The 20,852-nt window shown below is 40.0% G+C and overlaps 1 protein-coding gene across 1 annotated transcript in view; it reads right to left on the reverse strand.

The window, feature by feature from the left end:
- LOC149449765 (alpha-2-macroglobulin-like) overlaps window positions 1-20,852 on the reverse strand; it is a 115,103-nt gene that overhangs the window by 84,448 nt on the left and 9,803 nt on the right. Inside the window, exons 4-10 of the mRNA XM_089692752.1 lie at window positions 20,115-20,268; window positions 18,288-18,372; window positions 17,996-18,119; window positions 13,005-13,119; window positions 12,757-12,866; window positions 9,857-10,015; window positions 2,320-2,550 (exon numbers count right to left, since the gene is read on the reverse strand). Coding sequence (XP_089548878.1) covers window positions 2,320-2,550; window positions 9,857-10,015; window positions 12,757-12,866; window positions 13,005-13,119; window positions 17,996-18,119; window positions 18,288-18,372; window positions 20,115-20,268 — 978 coding nt within the window. The remainder of the gene's footprint in view (window positions 1-2,319; window positions 2,551-9,856; window positions 10,016-12,756; window positions 12,867-13,004; window positions 13,120-17,995; window positions 18,120-18,287; window positions 18,373-20,114; window positions 20,269-20,852) is intronic.

Below are 20,852 nucleotides of genomic sequence, written 5' to 3' on the forward strand. Positions count from 1 at the left end.
ATCTCTAATTGTCACCTATCAAAAGGGTTACTCAGAAAACTAATGACATGGAAAATTATGTTATGATTAAAGATTAAAAGAACCAAATCTATTAGCCAATGATAAAAATTAGGGAGGATGTGATCACCTTTTCTACAAAATATAGCTATCCTTTGTAGGAAATTCAGAGGAAAATTCTGGATTTACAGTCACAATAAATGACTTAAGACCAACTAGAGGAAAACTAAGGTTTATCTCCTGCTCCATCAAAGGTTCTTTATTATTAGCCCTGGTTCACACCAGTGCAGCTTTTAAGTTGCACTACTTCAAAGCCGACTATTAAGTATGACTTCATTGGAGCTTGCTGACTTCTGTGTGACTTCATTCAACAGATGTCAACGCAAGTCACAATGAAGCCGCACAGAAATAGTGCAGGAACCTTTTTCAAAGTCGCTGCAACTTGAATGGTTCCATTGCTGCAAATAGGGTGCGACTTGTCATGCAACTTTGAACTTTCAAGTCACATTACAAGTCGAACAAATTCTTGTCCAACATCAGTGCCTGACCTCACAAATGCTCTTCAGGAAGAATGGTCAAACATTCCCATAGACACACTCCTAAACCTTGTGGACGGCCTTCCCAGAAGAGTTGAAGCTGTTATAGCTGCAAAGGGTGGGCCAACTCAATATTGAACCCTACAGACTAAGACTTGGATGCCATTAAAGTTCATGTGCGTGTAAAGGCAGGAGTCCCAATACTTTTGGCAATGTAGTGTGTGTAAATATATATATATATATATATAAAATCAGGGAAACAATGGCTTTCATTTTAGTTTGGATGCATGGTTTTAAGATAAAAAAAACAGTAGGATAGCTGTGAAATCAGACAGCACCTGGTCACATAAATCTGTAAATATAACAGTGTAAAAATTATGTTGCTAGAATAGTCTCTCAACCTTATGCCATGGAGGAACCCTTTAAATAACTTTTCGGTCTCAGGTAATTGCTGCTAATAATTACCATATATACAGCTCATGGTGCATTAGTGTGATGGCCATTAGAAAGAATCCTCTCTGTGCAGATAGCTAAATAAATAATTATCAGTGGTTTCTTATTTGAGGAGCAGAAATTGTTCATTGCTTATGGAACCCTTAGCAACCTCTGGAGGAACCCTGGGTGAGAAACACTGGTCTAGTTTGTAATTGGGTTTCAGTTCTGTGCTTAAATGTATTAAAATGTTATCTCTTTTCTGCAAGTTTCACTGTGGAACCTAAGGGGTTAATACTCTGCATTGTTTAAAAATGCTGTTTGATCCTAACTTCTCTTATCCTCCCCTTCTTCCATTGTCTTCATCTTATCTTCTGATAAGACATATTATGTGGAGACAATCTACACATGCTCAGTTTAGTGTGTATTGCTAGAGAGGTTTTTTATTTCTCTTGGGAGAGTGCATGTGATCAGCAAAGGGCCAATCAGCACTATCCAGACAGGGGTCAGGGGTTCTGCATCCTCGTAGAGCAGAAAGAATACTCCTACTACAAGCTTTAATATGTGCTCTGCTGGACACTGATAGAAGTCACAAGACTGCTCTAAGTGCTGATGAGGAAAGGTATTTAGCAGTTTATATTTACTACATTAATAGCATTTCTATGTAGTGTGTACTGTGGGAGACCAGATATAGTGAATGTAGAGTCCTGGGTTTAGTAACACTTTAATATGTAAATCCTGCTATGTGTGCAGTTTACAGTTGCGTTTGTATACAGATCAGCCTCCTGTTGCTACCTGTCACCTTGTGACTTTCTATAAAGTTGGGGCGAGAAAAATAAGGGAAATTCTTCTTCTCATCTGCACCAACTTGCAATGTGATTTTTTTTATTGGCAATAGTGGACTTACAGGAAATAACAATTTCAGGGTGGGTGTGTGTTGTGATATTCACTTCAACTGTGGCATTGGCACCAGGGGCGGACTGACAACTTATGGGGCCCCCAGGCAATAGGGGATCATGGGGCCCCTGTGTCCTTGCCCAAACTCAAAAAGGCCTATGGAAAAGGTACCAGGGGCATCTCATGGGCTCCCCTACTAACCCCGGGCCCCCGAGCAGTGCCCGAGTTTCCAAATGGTCAGTCCGCCCCTGAGTGGCACAGAGCCTACAGAACTGCAAGGGCAGTAATTCTCTATCTGTTTTGCAGCCATAGAAACAATGAGGTGGGCTAATAAAAAAAAACATGATTACAGATCTTTAAGCATGTAAAACACATCCTACATTAACAATTATTTTATTTTTTTAGCTGTGTAACTGGAATCCCTTTTTTTGTAGGGAAAATGCAAAAGGATTCTCACCAAATAATGGAGATCAAAGTGGTCAACGTCATTCTTCAACTCTGTGTGTTTAATAATATATTCCACCTCTACCTCCTGCTGCCCTTCACATGGGAGGATGCTGTACAGGGAATGGAGTTTCAGGAAACTTTTATTACGGGAGTAGAAGGGTATAAGTTTCAGATTTGCTTCACCATCATCAGGGACTATGACGCCATAAAAATATTGTCGATCCTGCAGGCTTGTTCTTGCCTTTGAGAAAAAGACAAAAAAGTGAAAAAAGACATTTTGTTCAAAAAAGCGTCTCGCAATTTAGGTAAAAATACATTAGATAAGATTATTTCATTATGATGACATTTAGCTTTAAATAATGGATAATATTAAAAGTAAATATTATTTTATCACTGCATAGAAGAAGACAGAGAAGGTCAATAACTGTGGATTAAGGGCCTGAGACAACAGGCTTTTGTTAGCATCCTTCCATATACAAGTCAATGGGAACGCAAAAGGAACCTAAAGCAGATTAGAGCAACTTAGAGGGAGGCCAAATGCAGGTCAGGGGGAGGTCCACTGTGGTTCAAAAGCCCCTGTCAATGAACTCTAAATAATATCAGAAGAATGTCAAACTGATGTCAAAGGTAAGTGAAAAGCATGGGAAAGCAAACTGTATTCACCCATTGGCACATCCCAAAGCCTGTAGACCATTGTTATAGTAACCAATTTTGTGTCATGCCATATACAGTGCCTTGAAAAAGTATTCATAACCCTTGAAATTTTCCACATTTTGTCATGTTACAACCAAAAAACGTAAATGTGTTTATTGGGATTTTGTGTGATAGATCACGTGTCAAACACAAGGTCCCGGGGCTGAAAGCGGCCCTCCAGGCCATTTCATGTGGCCCTCGCACCTCTCCTGCAGCTCTGCTCCCAGCTTCTTCCCGGCAGTGGCACAAGGTAAGAGGGGTGCACTGTGATGTAAGGGAGGGTGGGGGACTCTTGACTTCTGATGGCGGGAGGCTCTGGACATCTGCTTATAATTATTATGAGTATAATACAATTCCATGATAGTTGAAAAGGAGGGTTGCACACCGCTGGTATCATCCATGAGAAACTTTACTGGAGACTGCTGAGACAAAACACCATGGCAGAACCATCTTCTGTCTCATCAGTCTCCAATAAAGTATCCTTTGGATGATACCAGCAGTGTGCGACCCTTCTTCTCAGACTTGTATCATCTGCTAAAAGAATGTAAGTGGGTTCTGTGCTGGACTACACCTGCCTTCCACAACTTACATCTGAAGTTATTATTATTAAACCTAGTAATAATCAAATGTAGAGGCAATTATTTAATATGATAAAGAGCAGATACATTTATATAGTCTTACAGATACAGCCAGTTATTTTGAGGGCAACCATAATGCTGATGAAATTAAGTTTGACTCCCACATGATAGACTAACACAATGTGGCACATAATTGTGAAGTGGAAGGAAAATGATAAAAAGCAGGTGTATAGAAGCTGGTCAGAGTTGATGGGAAGATGGATGGAGCCATTTACAGGGCAATCTTAGAAGAAAACCTGTTAGAGTCTGCAAAAGACTTGAAACTGGGGTGGAGGTTCACCTTCCAGCAGAACAACGACCCTAAACATGCAGCCAGAGCTACAATGGAATGGTTTAGATCAAAGCATATTCATGTGTTAGAATGGCCCAGTCAAAGTCAGACCTAAATCTAATTGTGAATCTAGGACAAGACTTGAAAATTACTGTTCAGACGTTCTCCATCCAATCTGACAGAGCTTGAGCTACTTTGCAAAGAAGAATGGGCACAAATTTCCCTCTCTAGATGTGCAAAGCTGGTAGAGACATCCCCAAAAAGACTTGCAGCTGTAATTGCAGCGAAATGTGGTTCTACAAAGTATTGACTCGGAGGGGGGCTGAATACAAATGCACGCCACACTTTTCACATATTTATTAGTAAAACCTTTTTGAAAACCATTTATCATTTTCCTTCCACTTCACAATTATGTGCCACTTTGTGTTGGTCTATTAGCAGATATTTGTGTGACTTGCGAGCCAATATATCCACCCAATATTAACCCAATATTAACCCCTCAAAACCATCAACAAAATGGACACACACTGTCCCAAATATTAATAGGATCGCAAACACTCAACACACTACTACCTCTGTGTCCATAAAGTTATTAATTCATAATGTGTTGCGCTCCCAGTGAGAGTGTCAAAGATATTGATTCTATTTACCCTTTTGTAAACAAATATATACTCAGGTAATGTGCAAAAAATACAAAATAAAAATATATATAGTGATAAAAAAATATTATATATATTATCCACTAATGAAAAAATGGAAAATGTGAAAATAATCACCTCCCATGGAACCTGTTTAGATGGAATTCCTCCTTTACAGATTGTCACGTGGCTTCAGGGGGTTGTGAATCACAACCCCCTGATGAAGCCACGTGACCAGTGGCGTAACGCGTAGGGGTGGGGCTGCGTTGTCACTCGGAGAGAGCCGGAGTGTTTGACAGGCGGCGGGTGCATGGCTGGACGGTTGGCGGATTACTTGAGCTGAGCAATTCATCCTATACCGCACACTATCTATGTGAGTGTACCTATTGGAAAGCAATAAAGCGGAAACCTTTTTATAAGGATAAAACACTATGTCTGGCAATTTGTTCCCACATATGGAAAAACGCACAAGGGCTAATTAAGGATAACGGATATCCACGTTTTTACAATCTGTAAAGGAGGAATTCCATCTAAACAGGTTCCATGGGAGGTGAACCACAAGTGTGAATAGCCTAATTGCAGGCTGATAAGGAGGTGAGCATACATCTTCACTGATTAAGGATTTAAAGAAAGTCACGGATTCACAATAAGTCACCAAATCAAGATTTAATCAAGCACAAAGTCACAGAAATTAAAGGACATTATTATCACTAATTAATTAGCAGTATATATATTTATTAATTATTTAATATTTTTTTTTTTTTTGAATAATCATGATGCATATTGATTTATTTATATTCCTGTTTTAGTACACATTTTTATCACATATTGTTTTCGAGGGTATTATTTTCACATTTTCCATTTTTTCATTAGTGGATAATATATATAATATTTTTTTATCACTATATATATTTTTATTTTGTATTTTTTGCACATTACCTGAGTATATATTTGTTTACAAAAGGGTAAATAGAATCAATATCTTTGACACTCTCACTGGGAGCGCAACACATTATGAATTAATAACTTTGTGTTGGTCTATCACATAAAATCCCAATAAAATACATTTACATTTTTGGTTGTAACATGACAAAATGTGGAAAATTTCAATGGGTATGAATACTTTTTCAAGGCAATGCACCAATGGCAATGCTGGACAGGGACATTCAGTTGCCAGGCCCTGTTCACATCTCCACGTAGCGAAAACTCACATTCCCACATACATCTGTTTTGGGTGTTTTGGAGCATTTTAACTCATCACACTTAAGGAAGCCAATTCACTTGAAAGGGCTGACCTACACGTGACAATTTCCCTATAGAAGCTTCAGAACTTTTTTTGGAGTGGAGCATGGTGCGTTGCCACAGTTTTTGATATATTTACTGCACTTGGGGTGCCGTTGATATGTAATGGCAACACAAACATGAGGCACATTTGCAGCGTGTTTCTGAAATGCATGGCAAAGCGTGCATTTTCCGTGCAGTCTGCCATGAGTTTGGAAACACACAAAGATGTGAATGGAACCTCATTGTTCTTGTGTAAACACACCAACTTTACTTCAGGCCTCATTCACACCTAGTGTAGTGGGAGCGCATGTTTTATGGCTTGTTTTTCCAGTGACACACACAGGGCAACCCGTTGATATCAATGGGCTGTGCTACATGTGGCAAAGTAGCTCTTGGGAGGTTTTGGTGTGATGTGGGTTGCGTGTTTTTTACAATGCGTTTTGCTGCATTTGTCACTCGTTCACATGGCAAAATGTGTGCTTGTTTCTGTGTTTGGTGTGCCATTAACAATTAATGTCACTGAAAGCGCAACTAGCTCATTTTAGGTGTATAAAGGTGGCCATACACTGTACAATCTCCTTTAGATTTACCAAAACTATATCATAGGAGAACACGCCATCTATCCAATCAGTCAGGTCCTTGCACCACATAGTTGATGGTAGATCTAAAGGAGATTGTAAAATCAGATTGTATAGTGTATGGTGAGCTTTACAGAACCCAAGACACACTTCTCCTGTTTTCAATTCCGCAGCTATCCACACAGGCTGGTATCTGGTCGCTCAGCACACTCTGTTAAAATGAACGATCTATGCAAGATGAAATTAAGATAGAAAAGACATGTTTGGCTCCTCAAACATGTGGCAGCATCAGCCCATGTGCAAGGTCTTGCACATGGTCTGATGCTGCCACATGTTTGAGGAGCCACTGCTTGAGTGCTGACCCCCTGAGAGGGAGATCTGTGTGCGGAGAGAGCGGAACAGTGGAGACCAGTGTGTGCTGGAAGGATCTGAGGATTTGATCCCACAATACGCTTTGACCTGTACGGGTTGAAGTCTGGAGGTGAGAGGCTAATCTAGCCTTTGGTTGGATTTCTGTACCAGCAGTTACTTCACTTTATTGGCACACGTGTTAGAGTTGAAGTAGTGGTGTTACCCACTCATTGGACTTTTTGAGCACAGATCAAACTGTGTTAGTTTGATTCAATCAGCGTGTTGCTTGCACTGTACTTGCACGTGTTATCACATATGTTTTATTTTTTATGTATTTATATTGCACCTATGTGATGTTCATATATTAGAGACCCATTTTTTGGCATATTATATTATATTTGGTTTGGCAATACTATGGTACTAGTGTATGGTTGGTTTTCATCTCAATACACTAGTCCTTTGCACGTTTCCTTTATATCATATTTATAGGAGTATTGTAGTATCACTTTGATCACTTGAGTATTATTCACTCTCACAGCAGATTCATTTTATGTACTTTATTCATGTATCACACTGCATGGTGTTATGTTTATTTATTATAGAGGTCATTTTTGTGTGGCACTTTAGTTTATTCAGAATTCACTTGTATGTTTTTTGATATTTATGAGTAGGGCCACATTTATTTTGATATTGTTTTAGCTCAGATCATGGGTATATGATTTAATGTTGGCAGCTTCTCCCTTCCTCCCTTCTAGTTTTTTACATTAGACTAGTAGTGCAGGTCGTTCACACCATTATTGTTAGTTCAAGAAAATATATGACTCTAGTTACATGTTTTAGGTGCACTGTGGGTGAAGTGTGTTGAAAAATGGCCAACCTTTGGCATCAGCAAAGACCCAGACTAACCCTCTAAACCATGCTCTGAGCTAAAACAAAGGGTGACCCGGGGGTCCTGTGTATATCTACATATTTTCAGACAGCACAAATAGCCCAATTTACAAGGTATCATGCTATATAACCGAGGTCCCATTATGTGTAAGACTGGAAATTAATGATTACTCTGGTCATATCCAACCTCCTTTGGCTTTTTCCAAGAGATAGGCTACTTTAACACTGATCCGCCACAAAAACATAGCAAAAACGCATAGGCGTTTTTTAGCACGCTTTTGCCACGCTGAGCAATTTTAAAGGACACAGGACTTAAAAGCTGCACCTTCTCAGAGGCGTTTTTGAGGTGCTTTTCAGGCTGTTTTTCAGGTGTTTTCCATTGATATCAATGGAAAGATGCGTTTTTGGGGCATTTTTTAGTTCACCAAACATGCCCCAAAGATACTACAGGCAGGAGTTTTTACACAACACCACAAGCACAATGCCTCAGTGTGAAACCATACATAGATATACATTCACATACATAGGGAAGCTTTTTTCTTGAGATTTTCAGGCACTTTTTTTTAAAGCAAAAATGCTTCAAAAACTCCTCAGTATGAAAATTGCCCAACTATGAAATCTAATTCCCATGCACCCCCTTAAGGTCGGGGATGGTGTGAAGTACTCCAGTGAACTTACTCTCACCACACCACAAGTTTAACTACCATGGCTCTATAAACACTGGGTCACTTCAGGCCTATTTTGCTTCCATAGCCTAGTCAAACCTAATGGCCTTAAAACCTTTTACTTATAGCTGTCTCATATCCCATTAGGAAACCTATGTTCACTTCATATGTACAGCAATCACCCCCACTCTCCTGGTCTAATTTCTGAAATCTATTCATTGCTAAAATCGTACTTTTCCAACCCATTTCACATACAGTATTAACACATATGGAAATCATAACTGAGCTACAAACTGGCGGAGGAGGACTGTAGGCAGATGGCTTACCACCAAGAATTGCTCCCAAAATGCCCCAGAAGTGGAACAAATTGTGGTACCTAATACCCAGGCAAGTGGCTAGCTTAGTACCAAACTATCTTTCTACTTGTTTTTGGGGCTGCTCAGTGACTGGGATATTCCTCCAGATTTGGTGAACCTTCCCTATAGAGCATACATTCTGGAGCTAAGTATACCGAATACTGAGTATACTGTACAGTTATCAAATTCTCAAAAATGTATGTGAAACCAAATCAAATCACAGGCCTGACAACGTAGATAAACACAACTTTAAATTCCTGAACCTCCTGTTCACAGCCACCAAAAAATCACAAAGGCATGGAAATCACAGTTTCTCAAAAATCTGGAAGTCAAAACAAGATTATGCCAAATGATAGTATATGAACAAATTGATGGCCAAGCTTACTAAACTCTACTCTATGAACAAATTTAGGAACTCTAACATTTTCAGCCAATTTACCCATTCTCCTTGCTGGCCAGCTGTAGGTAGAGCCCTCCTCCCCCTTGGCCAATCTCCCTTACCATGGCCCCCCGTCTACATCTCTTTTCCTTCTTCTCTATTTTCTATATTCTAACTTTCTACACTTATCATTATCGTAGACTTCATTTATGATTATCTCAAAAGAAGCATATCTCATGATGACACTATTTCATTTTCTGCAGTTCCCAGTTCACCTCTATTGCTAACTACAAAATTTGTCATAATGCAATTATAACTACTTTGCAATGCAACCATATTAGTACTCCAGGGCCACTGAATGTTGTCATCTGTATCATTTGCAAACTCTACCCCATTTGCTATCATAATAAAAATATTGAACAGGAAAAATGTCAAATTAACTGCATCCTAAATTCAACTTCCAGCTCAGCAGGTATTACTTAGGAATCATTGGTTGTAGGTGCAATGTGTATCTAAAATACACATTGCACCTACAACGCAACATATCTACAACACAGAAAAATGCAAAAATGTGAAAAGAGCCTACAGTATTTTTTTTTGAACAGAAGACCTAATGCACTTTTGTCACAGTTTATCCATTTCTGTTGTTTTTTTTCAATCTACCTAACTTTTTTATACTTCATTGTGGCATTGCTACGTTTCCTGTCAAAGGTTTATAAATATTTTAGTGAGTAAATGATATAGGGAAATTGGGCAACTTGACAAAAAATGACACATATACCAATATATCAAAACAGAACTATTACCTGAAGGAATACTATTCCCATCCATTGGCTTGTATTGACACTAAAAGAAGCTTGTCCGTTGTTGTCTGTCATCAAGGTTTCATCGATTGAATTTTTATAACTTGTTAGGTAAACCTTAATGCCTGGGATAGGGTCATCATTAGCATCCACCACTTTAACCTGAAAGAAGACATAGTAAGGTATCACAAACAGAGTTTGTTATATTTGTAGCGTTCACTCCCTAGAGGACCCACTGTTTAGGTTACAAGGTTCTTTCCTCATAGGTACACTAGCAGCCAGGAACACTGTCACTCTTCTGGCTTAACGACCAGTCTAGGGGTTTTCTTTTTTTATGCTTTATTGCAAAACTTGAAACTTGGATGAGTGCAGGGTAAAATTAGGATATACTTTAAAAAGTGTTCATGCCCTTATGGATGTGCAATACTTAACAAACATAAAAATGGATTAAACTATTGCAGCAGTCCTAAACTTGTGCACTGTGCCACAATACATGAATAATAAAAATTAAACAGACCACGCATTAGTATTAAACATATGATTCAAACAATAACATACGGCTTAAGCTGCCGTTAATAAAGTTCCAAATTGTGAAACAAGTGCACATGCACGTGCTCCAGCCTAATTGAAGTGCTTATTTTCTTCAATCAATCCAAAGTGCTCCACTGTGCTCAACAAGGTGCCCCGCATGGACTAAAACTCATCCTTAGCCAATGACCATCTATTTCTCGAGTGGTCTATAATGCTTGTGGGGCATTCCCCAATAGAACAGCTGTCTCCAGATCCCTGCAAGTTTAGGATAGGCATATCACCAAAAAAAGCAAAGAAAGAGAATATCCCATAGTGTAAAACCGTAAGATATTTTATTGAGGGGTAAATGTACAAAAATATCACCTTAGGCACCGTATTTGCGAGTGATATTTTTTTACATTTACCCCTCAAAAAATATATCATGGTTTTACACTATAGTGTGAACACACAAACTGCAGGCAGGTGGTGCCGTGGTTGGGATCTGAACCAACAACCCTAATACTGCCAGGTGGAAGTGCTAACCATTTAGCCACTGTGCAGTTAAGGCTCATAAACAAAGTTAATTTGTTTGCATTTCTGCTCATATAACCTGTTTAATGCAATGGGGAGGCTCTAAGCAGTTTCTGCAGCAATTTCAGAGGTAGCTGAGAGGGAGATTTTGCTCAGAATCCACCAACATTTATTCTTATTGTTAGCAAAAAAATCATGGGAAAAGAGGTCAGGCACAAGGATTTCCAGATCATGGGCCCAAAAGTGGATATGTGGAAATGAATATGAGGTGCCCTTTGTGCTTCGCTGATTTAAGTTTTACTTTGTGACTAGGGCCTAAGCTTTTCTGCCATTCACCATTCCCATATTCAATAAGATTTCCTTAGTGGCCAGTAAAGGCACTCTCATCAGATAGAGGAATAACAATCCTTGAAGCTTATCCATGAAATCAGAGAGGGGCACCGGAACAGGTTCTTCTGGCGAATAAATGATTGCATGCATATTTTGGGGTATGCCCGTAGGCAAGACTTTTTTTAATGTTTAAAATGGAGCTTAGGTACTGTATGTCCACTCCAGTGCCTTTCAAACACTAACATTTCCTTACTGGGTGAACTGACCATTTAAAACTAACCACTAGCCCATGTCCCATAGCAGATGTACTGCTACAGGGCAGCTGCGCTGTGCAAAATCATGTAAATATACGTGTTTTTTGATTCTGGATAGAGGGCATTAGTGCTGCCCTACCTGTGCTGCTATTGGCTGCTAAGGACGTCAATCACCGAGTCCTGGGCGATGATTCCCGGCCAGGACTCGGTGATCGTCAGCGAAGCTGACAGGGGAAAGATCTGTGTGTAAGCATAGACGTGCTGCTTTCTAAGTGCACAGCAAAGGGATAGAAAAACACACCACAGCACACAGTCTAATCACGCAGTTAACCCTTTAATTGCCCCAGATGTTGACCCCTTCCTACTCTGTGTCATTAGCACACAGTCAGTGCTTTTTATTAGCATTGATCACTCTAATAGTGTCACTGGAGATGTCAGTGGCAGTTATTCAGTTCCCACCTAGTGTCAGAATGCCCACCACAGTCCCACTCTAAGTCGCTGATCACCATTACTAGTATAAAAACAAAAATTCCAGTATATATACCGCCATTTGTACATGGTATAACTTTCATGAAAACCAATTAATATACACTTATTGGGATTCTGTTTAGCAAAGACATGTAGCAGAATACAATTTGGTCTACATTTATGAAGACATTTTTTTTTATTTTTTTATTGAATATGTTTTATAGCAAAAAGTCAAAAATATTGTTTTTTTTTTCAAAATTGTCAGTCCTTTTTTGTTTATAGCACAAAAAATAAAAAACATAGAAGTGATCAAATACCATCAAATGAAAGCTCTATTTGTGGGAAAAAAATGACATAAATTTCATTTATATACAACATTGCATAACTGTAGAATTGTCAGTTAAAGTAATGCAGTGCTGTATCGCAAAAAAATGGCCTGGTCGGGAAGGGGGTAAATCATCCGGAGGGCAAGTGGCTAATAATAATAATAATAATAATGTCTTCACCCACACTTACATTAGTATTGCATTTTAACCGGGGCTCAGCAGAAACCTATTACTTAGATTAGCGAAGTGCTGCATTGTCCAACACTTTCTGCTTAGAGGCGTATTGCATTTAAAATGAATTCACTCAAAAGTACGTAGCTGTATTAGGCTCAATGTACTAATTGCCATTTAGTGTCCACACTTAAAATCCTTTAAGTCATTTTCAGACAAGTGACTGTTATTTTTAGCTCTCGTTGGTTATAACAATTTTTAAGGCAAAATAATATCATAATTACAGCATATTTGCTAGTATTAAGCAACTCACCACTCCATTGAATGGAATCCCAGATTTGTAGTTACCATCAGCATCAAAAAAGGACACCTTGCTGATTATATTGGCTATAGAAACCTGACTGACTGTAGATAATTCAATTCCTACCAGAAGAATCATTAAAAAGAAGTAGATCAGAATTGGGAAGTCATAGGATTCACCATTATTCTAACCATAACATTCATGTACATTACATGTTCCATTTATAAGCAAGATAGAAGAAAGATGAAACCAGAAGTTACCAGTCCCATCTTCAGTGATGGAGGCCTGTCCATTCAGTCTACGCTCGAATTCCATATTCCTCAGTTGAAAGACCGTAGAATTAACCTCTATGGCATCACATCCTTGTCTATCCAGCTGTGAGTGAGACAGAGAGGCACACATTGATCAAGTATTAGTGATCAAGTAGAGGACTTTAGGGTTGTAAACATATCTACATAAAGGATCAATCCACCAGAACCAACATTCCAATTTAAAGCCAGGAACAAAAATATAATGTATGTGTAAATGTAAGTCCTTAGATGCGGTAGCCGAGTAGCTTTCTTTTTTTAGTTTGTTTACCTTTATTTTTACTTATTAATCCTGCCAGGAACAAACTTCCAGTCATTGAGTGAAAACACTTATTATAGTGTGTCTAACTCAGGGGTGGGCAAACTTTTTGACTTGAGGGCCGCAATGGGTTCATATATTGGACCCGGGGGCCAGACCAAGAGTAGATGAATGATGTGTATGTGTCATCCATAGTAAGTATAGTAATATTCCCCCATAGTAAGCATAGTAATTCATCCCCCATATAGTAATTCATCCCCCATATAGTAATTCATCCCCCACAGTAATTCATCCCCCATAGTAATTCATCCCCCATATAGTAATTCATCCCCCATAGTAATTCATCTCCCATAGTAATTCATCCCCCATATAGTAATTCATCCCCCATATAGTAATTCATCCCCCATAGTAATTCATCCCCCATATAGTAATTCATCCCCCATAGTGTAATTCATCCCCCATAGTAATTCATCCCCCATATAGTAATTCATCCCCCATATAGTAATTCATCCCCCATAGTAATTCATCCCCCATATAGTAATTCATCCCCCATATAGTAATTAATCCCCCATATAGTAATTAATCCCCCATATAGTAATTCATCCCCCATAGTAATTCATCCCCCATAGTAATTCATCCCCCATATAGTAATTCATCCCCTATAGTAATTCATCCCCCATATAGTAATTAATCCCCCATAGTAATTCATCCCCCATAGTAATTCATCCCCCATAGTAATTCATCCCCCATATAGTAATTCATCCCCCCTATAGTAATTCATCCCCCATATTAAGTCCCCAAGTCCCCCCTGTGTCAATTCACTTACCTTTGCTCCGCGCGTTCCTCCTGCCGTGTTCCCGCGCCATTCCGGTGTAGCATGAAAATCTGTCTCCTATGAGGATCTGCCCCCCTTGACGTATCTGCGCATGTGCCAGTTTCAGGCATTAGCAGCCGATCGGCGATCTCCGGCACATGCGCAGATACGTAGAGGGGGACAGATCCTCATAGGAGACAGATTTTCATGCTACACCGGTCTTCAGGGCGGACTGTGAGAGGAGCCTAGTGGGAGCCTAGCTCCGCGGGCCGGATTAAAAGGTCCGCCGGGCCGTATGCGGCCCGTGGGCCGTAGTTTGCCCATTGCTGGTCTAACTCCACTTAAAAAAAGTGTTTTTGCTTGCACATGATTGGATGATGAAAGTCAATAGAGCTTCACCTCATTTACTAAGCTAAGAAAAAATTCAGTTGCAAAGTGAAAATTCACTTTGCTAAGCAAAAATATCTATTTGCCTTCAGCATATCAACATAATAAAAAATATTGTTTTTTTCTCACATTTGTTAGTCTTTTTTTTTTTATAGCGCAAAAACTAAAAAATGCACAGGCAATCAAATACCATCAAAAAGAAAGCTCTATTTGTTGGAAAAAAAGGATGTAAATTTCATTTGTGTACAGCAGTGCAATTGTCAGTTAAAGTAATGCAGTGCAGTAACGCAAACAATGGCCTGGTAAGGAAGGGGGGTAAATCCTCTGGAGGGCAAGTGGTTAAACAATGTAGTAATGTTGGGTCATGTATCTGAACTCAGTGTTCAAACTGTGTCTGTAACAGATTATTTATTGATCTGTAACATTATTCTTACGTTTAGTTAGTGCACCAGCACTATCTCCATCATATGAGCTACCTACTGTATACACAAAGTACTTACATAGTTACATATTTAGTCTGGCTGAAAAAAGACAAGTGTCCATCCAGTTCAACCACTAAAAAAAAAAAAGTTATAATCCTATACTCACAGTTGATCCAGAGGAAGGAAAAAAACTCAGGAAAACATAATCCAATTTGCTCCTGCAGGGAAAAAAAATCCTCCCTGATCCCCTGGGAGGCAAACGGATATTCCCTGGATCAACTTTACCTATAAATGTTAGTATCCAGTTATATTCTGTGTATCTAAGAAATAATCCAGGACTTTTTTAAAGCAATCCACTTTGCTGGCCAGAACCATCTCTTGAGGGAGTCTATTCCACATTTTCACAGCTCTCACTGTGAAGAAACCTTTCCATGTTTGGAGATTAAATCTCTTTTCCTCCAGATGTATAGAGTGCCCCCTTGTCCTTTGTGATGACCTATATGAACCACTGATGTATTTATACATGTTGATCATACCCCCCCTTAATCTCCTCTTCTCAAGAGAGAATAAATTCAGTTACTACTGTAGCGTTGTAGAAAGCAAAAGCTGCAATAGATTGTTACTATAAAAAAAATTTTATTTGTGAGATCACAGATCCAATAAAAAGTTTTTTTTTACAAATGTTTTTGTATTTCTGTATAAACAGATGCTTTAGAAAGCAATATGGATGTTCATTGACTTAAGCTGCCTATACACTAGCAGAATTTCATTTGAAAATTATTAAACTTCAAACAAAACTTTATGTTCGTTTTTGACCACAGTGAAAATTCGAACGAGCAAGATGTACATTTTTTCTTGGAGGCACCAATTTCTAACAATGTATATGGTTTTCATTTGGTAGAGTCCAGTCACTCCAAAACTGAATGTGAAAAGCAAACAAAATTCTGGACTACTTTCAAACAACATTTGTCAATCTGTCACATGTACTGAGAATTTTTGTACATATTTTTGTATGAATTTTAGGACAAATTTACATTTGAAAGTCTATTAGTGTATAGCCAGTAGCTAGTAAAAGTACAATATAGAGATGCACATGAAAAAGGGAGGAGAAAAAAAAATTGTTCAGATAAAATCCACTGTTTTCTGTAAAGATGAGTTTGCAGATAGAGATGCCAGATGTCTATGACTATCCTTAGAAAAGTTTGTCATAATGTATAGTCAATTCTGAGCTCAAACAAACGTTTTTCTGCAGCATATTGACACTTTCAAATGATTTATAGTTTGTTTGGAGTTTATTTGGAGTGGGAGACGGAGTCCTCTCCTCCGGCACTTTCCCCTCCCCACTGAAGCATGCACACATCACCCCCATACTTAAAAAGCCCTCCCTGGACCCCAATGACCCGAACAACCTCAGACCCATCTCCCTGCTCCCACTTACATCTAAACTCCTCGAGCGCCTCGTCTACACCCGCCTATGCTCTCACCTCAACGACAACAACCTCCTCGATCCCCTACAGTCTGGCTTCTGTCCCCTACACTCCACCGAAACCGCCTTACTCAAACTCTCCAACAACCTTCTAACCGCCAAAGCTAATGGCCACTATTCAGTGCTCCTACTCCTTGACCTCTCTGCGGCCTTCGACACAGTTGACCACCCCCTCCTCCTCCAAATACTACACTCCCTCGGCCTCAGAGATTCTGCTCTCTCCTGGCTCTTATCCTACCTGTCACAACGCTCTTTCAGCGTTACCTATAATGCTACCACCTCCCCCTCACTCCCCCTCTCTGTTGGGGTCCCTCAAGGCTCTGTCCTTGGGCCCCTTCTCTTCTCCATCTACACCTCCTCCCTTGGCCAACTCATACACTCTCACAGCTTCAACTACCACCTCTATGCCGATGACACACAAATCTATCTCTCAACCCCCCACCTCATCCCCTCGGTCTCTGCCCGAATCACACACCTACTGAGCGACATATCAGATTGGATGTCACTCCACTTCCTTAAACTGAACCTCTCCAAAACCGAGTTTCTTGTCTTCCCCCCAGCCCGAACCCCACCCCCCATTGACATCTCCATCACATCCAACAACGCCAATATCAAACCCGCCCTGCAGGCCAGAGTACTTGGTGTCATTCTGGACTCCAACCTATCCTTCCAGCCCCAAGTCCAATCTTTAACAAACTCGTGCAGACTCCACCTCCGCAACATCGCCAAAATACGCACGTTCCTAACCCCAGAAACCACTAAACAGCTCATCCACTCCCTCATCATATCACGACTCGACTACTGCAACTCCCTCCTCACTGGCCTGCCTTGCCGCTGGCTATTCAGTCGATCCTGAATACGACTGCCAGACTCATTCACCTTTCCAACCGCTCCGTTTCCGCCACCCCCCTCTGCCAATCCCTCCACTGGCTTCCGATTGCGCAACGGATCAAATTTAAAATCCTAACACTGACGTACAAAGCTGTCCACCATACTGCCCCGAACTACATCACTGACCTAATATCCAAGTACCGCCCAGCACGCACACTCCGCTCCTCACAAGACCTCCTTCTCTCTAGTTCCCTGGTCTTCTCCTCCCATGCCCGCCTCCAGGACTTCTCCAGGGTGTCACCCATCCTCTGGAACTCCCTTCCCCAACCCATCAGATTATCACCTACTCTCCTCTCCTTTAGGCGCACCCTGAAAACCCATCTCTTCAGGGAAGCATACCCCCCTGCTAACTTGACCGACCTCCTCCACTCTTCCTACCACTCCATCCCCCACAGCTATCTCCTCCTGTGCCACTATCCCGTCCCTTCTAGATTGTAAGCTCGAAAGAGCAGGGCCCTCAATCCCCTCATGTTTTGCATTGTACTGGTATTGTTCTGTCACATGTTCTGTCCCTCTTTGTAATGTACAGCACTGAGTGAACTATCGGCGCTTTATAAATATTGTATAATAATAATAATAATAATAATAATATGCTTGACAGACTCTCTTTAAAATTGTGAGGAGGCTCCTCAGTTTGGTATTCATTGCTCATTTCTGATCTAACTGCCATTCCATTGCACGTACCTTTCCACTGAATGTAGCACAGATATCAGGTTTGGGTTTTCCCGTTCGTCTCCACCAGTATACATGATGCTTTTGGCACACAGTGACTGTATAGTTGCCTTGAGCTGGCTTCCCATAAGTGTATCTAAAAGACATAACATATTTCTACAAAGTGTTATTATTGATAATGCATTATTTGGGGAATATCATGTCATATGTTCTCTTCCCTCCAGTAACTTAGCAAGATTTGCAATAACCAGAATTTGGTGGTGTCTGTGCATTGTTCATTCACTTTATTGGAGTTCAGACTCACCTTCCACATATGCGAAGTGGAAACTGTTCACGGTTAAGGATTACAACCTTGGGGAACTGAAGGGTAACTTTAAGCTTCGAAAGAACTGTGGAGAAAGATTTAATAAACGTTGGTTATGTCTATAGGTGAGCAACCCAATATGTGCAAATTACAATGTGAGTCAAAGTGGTAGAACAAGCTTTACACTGATATTTGTGGATAATGAGCAATTCATGGTACCACAGTTTAGTGTGTTTTGGAAATGTGTTGTGATGTTGGCAGACACGCTAACGCTCCCGTGTGAACAGCACCATGTGCTGCAATATGCAGAATTTTCTCAAGTGTTTGGGAAGTGGTAAAAATGCTTCCCAAACGCCTGTCTGCAGCTTGCAAACAAGGCTAGTGTGAACGTAGCCTTAGAAGTCCCTCATTTCTTCATGACGTACATTTTTCTTGCTTGTGTTGGAAGTCCTTCAAGTTATATTAATGACTTCAAGTCCGGACACTTTTACCCCCTATGTCCAGGCCAATTTTCAGCTTTCAGCTCTATCACACTTTGAATGACAATTGCGCACTCATGCAATACTGTACACATATGAATTTTTTAGCATTTTTTTGAGACAGATAAAACTTTATTTTGATGATATTTATTCACCACTGGAATTTATATATTTTTTGCTATATAAATGAAACTGTCCAAAAATTTTGAAAAAAAGTGATTGGCCAATCAGTGATCACATGATCGGGACCTCACGCAGAGGTCCCTTACAGCGATTGGTGTCCCAGGGAGCACGCACAGCTTAAAAATGCGGGTGCCGTTTATGAACAGCAACCCGCTCCTGCACTGCTCCCGTCTGGACGTTTATGTACATGGGCCGGATGGGAAGTGGTTAACAGCTCAATTTCTATTTTTAGAAATAAAAGACATATCATACTTACCTGCTCTGTGCAGTGGTTTTGCACAGAGAAGCCCGAGTCCTCCACTTCTCTGGTCCCTCGACAGCACTCCTGCCCCCCCCCCCGCTGCTGAATGCCTCCATAGAAAACCAGTTGCTATGGGAACACTCATATGTGCTCACATCCTAGGCCCACCCTGTGTGTCCTTTGACACACAGAGCAGGGCTTAGCCCCACCTCCTCACTGGCTCTGATTGACAGCAGCAAGAGCCAATGGCTCCCATTGCTGTGTCTGAGCCAATAAGGAGGAAGAGAACCAAGAGGACTGCTGCTCCCGTGCACATTGCTGGATCCAAATTGGGTTCAGTTAAGTATTGGAGGGGGCTGAAGAGGGAGCAGCACACAGAAGGTTTTTTTTTATCTTCATGCATAGAATGCATGAAGGTAAAAAACCTTCAGCCTCTTACAACCACTATCATTTCTTTATAACATAAATATTCCTTGCTTATGTTTGAAGTCCCTCATTTCTTTACAACATAACTGTTTATTGCTTGTATTGAAAGTCAATGATTCCTTTATGACATAAATAATTCTTGCTTTTGTTGGAAGACCCACATTTGTTTTTAACATACATATTTCTCGCTTATTTTGGTAGCCTCTCATTTCTTTATGAATTAAACATTTCTTGCTCGTATTATAACGTCCTCATTTTTAGTAACATACATTAAAATTACAATACAGCATACTTCCATACAAAGAAAGCTTTTAAAATGCTTAATAGCCCATCTAGTATATTTGAGATTTACAGGGCTGAGATTTGACTCTGGTTTGAGATTGTCAAACTTTAGAATCACCAGCGAAGGAAGGTTTTAATAATCCACTGATCTCTAAAGATAAATGACATAACCCAATAGTAATACTGTATACACAGAGTTGTAGGAACAATTCTCACCATATTCCTCCACAGAGATGGTATGAACTGTATCCTTCACCCGGATGGAGTATTCTCCCAGTGGAGGCTCAGAGGAGAGTGGAAAGGAGAGCTCAGCCATTCCTTGACTGAGGCTTACGTTCAGCCACTGACCAACACGATTCTTTTCAGGGTCCTTAAAAGGAGACATGGGTTACTTTAAATGCTTCGTAATGGCAATCTCTAGATTAACAGAAATGGTGCCTTGTGGTGAGAGGATGTTAATTTACATTCTATTTAAAACTCCCAGTTCTAAGACCATGCTGTCCTGATTGCTCTTGGCCTCACACTACCATACTGGAACAAATCAACATGGTTTACAGTTCTGAGATCACATAATAGTAATCAAACTAGAATGGTTTACAAACAAACTGGCTGTCACTATGCCTTGCACAAAGAGATGATAAGTGACTGATGCTAATTACCCCCCTGTTTTGGTTAATTTTTGGCATTTTCAAGGATGATGCAGCAGTAATAGTCACCTTCCTGCAATTAGATCATCCTACAGAAATTCCATCCTGGTTTGTGGAATTCCCCATACAAATTACATATGTAGTATATGTTATTATATTATAAGCGTTATTTGGGGAAGGGGGGGGGGTCATCTTTTTTTTTTCATTTGTGTGCTAAAGATGCCTCACTGACATTGAATAAATGGTATTAAAGGACCATGACATTTAACTTAAAAGAATGTAATTGCTTTAAGCTGATTTAGTATTG

The sequence above is a fragment of the Staurois parvus genome, unplaced genomic scaffold, assembly GCF_062004578.1.
Source record: "Staurois parvus isolate SC_StPar_1 unplaced genomic scaffold, SC_StPar_1.0 ptg000604l, whole genome shotgun sequence".
NCBI lineage: Eukaryota > Metazoa > Chordata > Amphibia > Anura > Ranidae > Staurois > Staurois parvus.